The sequence below is a fragment of the Solanum stenotomum genome, chromosome 6 (genome assembly GCF_019186545.1).
Source record: "Solanum stenotomum isolate F172 chromosome 6, ASM1918654v1, whole genome shotgun sequence".
Classification (NCBI taxonomy): Eukaryota; Viridiplantae; Streptophyta; class Magnoliopsida; order Solanales; family Solanaceae; genus Solanum; species Solanum stenotomum.
Genome location: NC_064287.1, coordinates 9,661,455 through 9,667,970, shown reverse-complemented (window position 1 = coordinate 9,667,970; position 6,516 = coordinate 9,661,455). Strand labels below are relative to the sequence as shown.

The window sequence follows — 6,516 nt, the reverse complement described above, 5'->3', positions numbered from 1 at the left end:
AGCGTGCATAGTTAATTTTTTGTGTGTGTTTATCACTCTATAATACAGTTTCAGCAAGCAATTAGAAAGCCGAAAATGAAAACGTCGTTTTTCAAGTTTTCTTTCCAACTTCATCAACCGGAAGACTACACCCTTGAATGCTCACTGAACCATACCAAAACGAGACACTTTGGCTCGATTTAGTTTCCAGATTTAAGTACTTTGGTTTGGATAAGAAAATTCTAAACCATACATTTTCTGTTAAACGAGGTTACCAATAACATACATATCAGGAATACAAAATGTGACCCTTTACAGGGACCTATCCGAATGATGCTGCATTTCTGAAGATAGCACACGTAAAGCAAATACATGAAGAAATTGTCCACTATAGTAACAAACAAAAAGAACTTGTGTAAACGATATGAATCGGAAAACTTCTGTAAAGGATATGAATCAGAGTTATCAGTACAAGTCGCTCATTAGCCTATACCAACTTAAAAACAATTGAGTACAAGTTCTACAGATCACTTCGGATCCTGCCAGCTATCTAATATTTTGAGAATCATCCTTCGTTGTGTGTATAATTCTATACAATCTGAATCTCAATACTGTTAGAATGATTATGAAAAAAAGGACCTCGAAACCAAATTTCCTTTTTTTTTGGGCCTTTTTCATTAACCTATTCATTCATCACAGATTGCGGATGCTCACCTGGTGTTGTAGCACTGTGATTGTCCAATTTGCTGGGTTCCTCGCAAGTATGAATTTGACTTGCAGATTGAGGAAGCTCGGTGGAGGGTTTGAACAGGGCTTGCTGTTCATTCGAGTTTTCTTGAATCTGCAAGACAGGTGTAGCCTCATCAAACATATCAGCAGAGTACTCTAGTTGTCTAAGATCTTGTTCAGCCAATATTCTGGATTCAGCCTGAGATGTCTCATCTAGATCAACTCTCGAAGACCTTTCAGTTTGAATAGGTCTTTCCTCCTGTACGTCACTTGCCCCTTGAAGCAAATCATCTGGAGTAGCAGCAGGGTCGAGCTCCCAGCACCCCTCCGGCAAGTTCATGGTTTCTCTTTTCAGTAAACAAGATGGCACCTGATGTGAAAATCGCAACATCTCTCTTTTTGGAATCTTCCGAATGGCATCCTGGTTCGTGTTTCGTCGGTATACTGTCTTGAATCCATCTAATTTGACCAAAGGAGCAATGCAAACACCAAAATCTTCAGAATAATCGCCAAGGACCTCCACCATTTCATACTGGTGCCTCACTTCATCTGGGGTTTTCCTGTTCCAATCTGGTGACCAATTTCGATAAATGGCCCAAATGTCTCCACTTTTGGGGTAAATCTGAACGCACCCTCCTCTTCCAGCCTTCTCCCCATTTAGAAGATGAGAAAATATGTTGACTTGCTCAATAACTTCAGAGTTAAAGGCCCTAAATTTTCCGCATGACTTGGTAAAACCGGAATCCAACCAATTGACAATCCCAAATTCACTATCTGTTTTTGAACTTAAGTAGCTGATATGAATCTTGAAGGGCTGCACCGAGATAACTTGGCGGATCAGACAATACAAGCGAGGCATACCATCTTCCTCATCATATAAAGCCCATATCTGCTTCGGCATGAAGCAATCCTCTGATCTATCCTTGTCAAAATCATGGAAGTCAGAGTCTGGGACAGTCAAAGTCATGGACACAGTTTTCCTCGTATCGGATTGATGAGCAGCAAGACCAAGACCTTCTCTTTTAGGTCTTTCACTCGATTCACCAAATTGAGCATGTGCCTTTCTCTTTTTCTCAGACTCTACAGCAGCCAACCTGATCTCTTCCAGTTTCTTGCGGATATCTGTTCTTGCCTTGTCAATTAACAACGGTCTTGGATCAAATGCAGGAGCCATAGGCCATCTTCGGATTGGAACTTCAGGAGTAGGAAGCTTAGCATTTCTTTTCAAACTCTCACTCCCATTTCCATCTGCCATTATGACTTCTGCAGCAGCGTTTGAAGCCACATCACCATTACTATAACCATTTGTACTCTCCATATCAATTTTTCTCTTCTTAGGAGGCCTACCAGGCCTGCGGGGCAGTTGATCACTACCCACAGACCCATCAGCAGCCGTTTTTGTTAGTTCTTGCTTCCCATTAGCTTTTCTTCCAGAGACTTTCGTATTTGTCTGCTGGGTAAAACTGAAGCCGGTGGATGACCCATTTGGATCTAAAACTCCGGCAGAAGTTCCAGGGAAGGAGCTCCACTGAAAGGATAAATTGGAAGCATGCTCCGAACCATGTTTAGAATGATGTCCTGGGACCCTACTATTTGCAGAATAAGCAGGCGATGTTGGAACATACGTAACCCCACAACCATGGCTTTTGTATCCGTTCTCAGGCACATAAGGCCAAGGGCTAAATGCATAGGAACCATTTACAGGGGCCAATCCAGTTTCAACAGCTATGAAAACTCCACGACAGTTCTTACAAGACAGTCTTTTGTTCACATATTTCCTATGATATTCATACTGAACCTGACAAGAGGTACAAACAGTCCAAAATGTATCGAGCCTGCCATGAGAAGCTGGAGTGTTGGAGTAATTAGCATAGTTGCCAACACCAGAAGTATGCAGAGTAAATAAATCTCTCCTCTGATCATAAGCGCTTCTTTTAGCACGATCAGACAATACAGTCCATGCTTCAGAAATAAACCTAAACGCACCATCAGCTCCGATATTTTTGTTCTTATCAGGATGGAGTAACACAGCCATCCTCTTGTATTGTTTCTTCAGCTTAGCCCTGTTTGCTGATGGATCCATACCCAGTATCGTGTAGAAATCAAGTTCTCCATTAACCTTCATCTCTGCAGCACTGTGAACACCAAAGGTAGCTACCATTTGTGATATGCCCTCTAACTGAGGACACAGCATCTGAGCTCTTAAAGCATAATTTTTTGCACTCACAAAATCTCTCTCCACAAATTTCCTTTCGGCATTTGCTTTAGCTTGTAGTGCTTCCTCTACATTTTTCTCCATCTCAAAAACCACAACTTTATCCACCTAGAAATCTTCAGGAATCTCACAGAGTTACAGTTGGAACATTCTTATGCGCCTGCAATTAAACAAGAATTGCCTAAATTAACAATTCAGCTTTTCTAACAATCAAAGATTAAGCGAAATTCAAATCAGACTGACTTCAAAAATCAAGTAGGAATAGAATTCACAAAATCAACAAATCATATCTATCCACCTTTCCAAAAGACATTATCAAATTAGATTTAGATCTAACCTATGTTGCTCGGACTCTTTGAAAATGTCGATAGGTGCATATCGGACTCTTCAAAAGTAATACATTTTTGGAAAATCCGACACGAGTGAGGTAACATTGTTGGAGAGTCTGAGCAACATAAGGATCTAACTATCCGACATACTTACTTCATAACAACAAAATAACTACTGTAATGATGTGTCTAACGGACGACATAACAACAACAACAAGCAACAAAACCAGCAGCAGCCACAACAACAACAAGGTATCCCCATATAAATACGAACCAGCTTCATTGCAATACTCAAATAACCTACTCTCCAACACTCCATGTCTTCTACATTTTCTCTAGACACAAGAAATTCAATACAACAAAAACATAAATGAAAATGAGTTAAAGTTATTAACTTTGCAAAAATCAAGGACACTAACTCTTGGAATATGCTCAAATTCAAGTCAACAACTTTCAGCTCTTTCTCAAATTTAACAAAAAAAAAAAGAAAAAAACCCCTTCAGCAAGAAAGATCCAAATCACCAAGATATCCGGCATAATTTTCCATACATCAATAAGATCTAAACTAAAGATTTTTAAAAAATCATACTTTTAGCTAAAATAGTTTATACAAGATCTAAAAAGAGTTAAGTACCAAAAGTCAAGATTCAAGCTGAACTTACAAATACTAGAATCAAACTGAGAAACAGAGCAGACTCAGATCAGAAAAACAGTTGTTGATCCCTAAATTTGCTTCAGATCTTGAATCTTGACCAAGTCATACATTCTGCTAAGCAAGCACATGTGAAGTAAAAAAAAGTTAAATTGAACAAAAAAGGGAAGTTGAAAATGAAAAAAATGGGATTTTTCAGAGGGTGGTTGTTGGAAGTTGACGGCGGAGCTACGGCGGAAGAAGCCGTCGGAAAAGTATAGGTTACTTACTATTGCAACTAAACTTTCTAAGATACTGTATGGTGTAGTTAAAAATGAAAAAAATAAATACAAATATAGATAATGGAATGATTTCAGAGGAAAGTAAAGCTAAAGTTAATATTATGAGTAGAATATTAATTTCTCACCCCCTCCTAAATATTTTAACACTTTTTGCTTTTCAATGTACAAATTAGGTGAATTTTTAATATATTAATGATGGAGTTTTAAATTTTAATACTTAAAAAAGTAAATTTACTCTAATCTGATTTAAGTATTATTTAAATTGATCATCAATAAATGAAATATGTCAAAAAATGGAATATTGTTTATGGATGTTAATTAAACATTTTTTAATTTAATTTTCAATTTTTTTAATAAAGACAATATTCTTAAAATAAAAACATGAAAATCTTAGTATTTTTGGGGATAGCATTATTTGTTTGGTTTAGATAGTGGAAACCTTATTTGAAAGGTTCAAATTTGTCTGCCACTTTGGCATTAATTATTGCCTTATTGGTATTTTAGAAGAATATTAAAATTTAAATTATAATTATTTGGTGTTAAATGTACTTTTATACAATTATTTGAGAATCTTTTATTTATTTTTCTTTGGTGGTGCAATGCCATGACTAAAATGATTATAAGGTATATCAAGGAAAGAGACACTTTGAATTCATTTTATGGAAATACAAAATTATTGGGAAATATAATAAAAGTTTTCATATTATTATAAATATGGAATTCTTTTTTACTTCTTCAATTTAATTTTGCCACTACTTAATTTGTTACTTATATTGAGTGTTGATGTTTGAGAACTATTAGTGATGTGCTAGAAAAATTCAACATGCATCCAAACAGAATCTTAAAGTGGATGAAGCTTGGAATTGGTTCAATGGCACATCCCTTTGAATTTGATTGCCTAAGGTGTTGTTTCTTTCTTTTTTTCTTTGGAATTGACTCTATTTCCTATAGATGAGTATTTTTTTAAAGGAGAAATTACTTAAATACACAATTTATTTTACTGTATTCTCTAAAAGTTTCTATCATTTGAAAAAATACTCTAGAGTAGGAATGAACTGCTATCTCATCATAACTCTTTCTGAACACATCACCTATCATCTCCCCCTTAGGTCTAATTTTATATTCAAGTTGCATGTTTCTTTGATTATTTGCATCATAGTATGTGGTGGGTTTGGATCAACCGATGATGCCTATCAATACATGTTGTTCGTATTGATACTACTCTTGTTATTCCACTTGACATTTGTAGGATTTAGTGATGTTTCATAGGTGAAGACGATGGAAATATCTGATAGCTTCTACTCCTCTTTTCTTATGGTGGGAGTTGTCATATTCTTTCATGAATTATACTCTTTAGAAGCTATTGTACCTATTAGACTAGTTTCTAGAGAAGTGTTTTAGTGTATTTTGCTACAAAGAATTTTGTCATATATCAAATTAAGAGTATTTTCCATGATTAATTAAGATGTTAGATTATGTTTTATTAATTTTCGCATTGCCCATTTTAAAATTGGGCAGTAAGGGTTCTCATATCTAGGTGTTAGAGTAGGTGTCCGCATGGCCCGGTGGTTTTGGATCGTGATAAAATTAAAATTTAAAATATACTTTACAATTAATGTTTATTTAATTATATTTTCTCAATGATTTCATTTTTATTTGTATTATCCATTATTAAGTGTAATGTATAATATATATTAACTAGCAATGTAAATTACTTAAAAAATTATGGTACATAATAATTTTATATTAAATGATTATATATGTCACACCTCGAGCCTACACCCTGAACGTGGCCAGAACTCGAGAACCATTGTTGGTCCCCAAGCGAACCCTTGACCTAACTGAATACTTAGCGGAAAACTTACTTAAGCAAATAGGAAACTTTAAATGCATAACTAAACTCAATAGGCTCAATCAGACTCAACTTAAATAAATGTCTGGAAATACTTAATAAAGTACAAGTAATAGTTTTCATATCTCAAAAATCGAAAGGAACATACTGAGAGACTCATTAACACTAACTATCTATGAAGCCTCTAATAATAGGATAGATGTCGGGACAAGACCCACGACAACCCGAAAATAACAGGAAAATAAATGTGAAATCCTATGGAAAGCAAGGAGGCTCACCAAAGTTATCTGAAGCGTAAAGTGATCTCAACGAAGCACTTGTTGATGATCATGAACACCTGTATCTGCATCATAAAAAGATGCAAGTCAAAATACATCTATACATTTGAATGTACGAGTATGTAATATGGCTGAATAAAACAATAACTGAACTAAGGGACTAAAAGCAACTCAACAATATATCAATACATGAATATAAAG

General features: G+C 35.5%; 1 protein-coding gene across 1 annotated transcript; it reads right to left on the bottom strand.

Moving 5' to 3' along the window:
• Positions 1-285: 285 nt before the first annotated feature.
• On the bottom strand, positions 286-4,275 carry LOC125867263 (uncharacterized). The gene is made up of 2 exons (XM_049547698.1): positions 3,915-4,275; positions 286-3,083 (listed from the first exon to the last, which is right to left on the bottom strand). Exon 2 carries the CDS (start codon positions 3,005-3,007, stop codon positions 662-664), a length of 2,346 nt encoding a protein of 781 aa, XP_049403655.1. The 5' UTR covers positions 3,008-3,083; positions 3,915-4,275; the 3' UTR covers positions 286-661.
• Between the last annotated feature and the right edge of the window lie 2,241 nt (positions 4,276-6,516).

Excerpts from the sequence above, each read along its gene's own strand:
- LOC125867263 (XM_049547698.1), bottom strand. The coding sequence starts at position 3,007 with ATGGAGAAAAATGTAGAGGAAGCACTACAAGCTAAAGCAAATGCCGAA.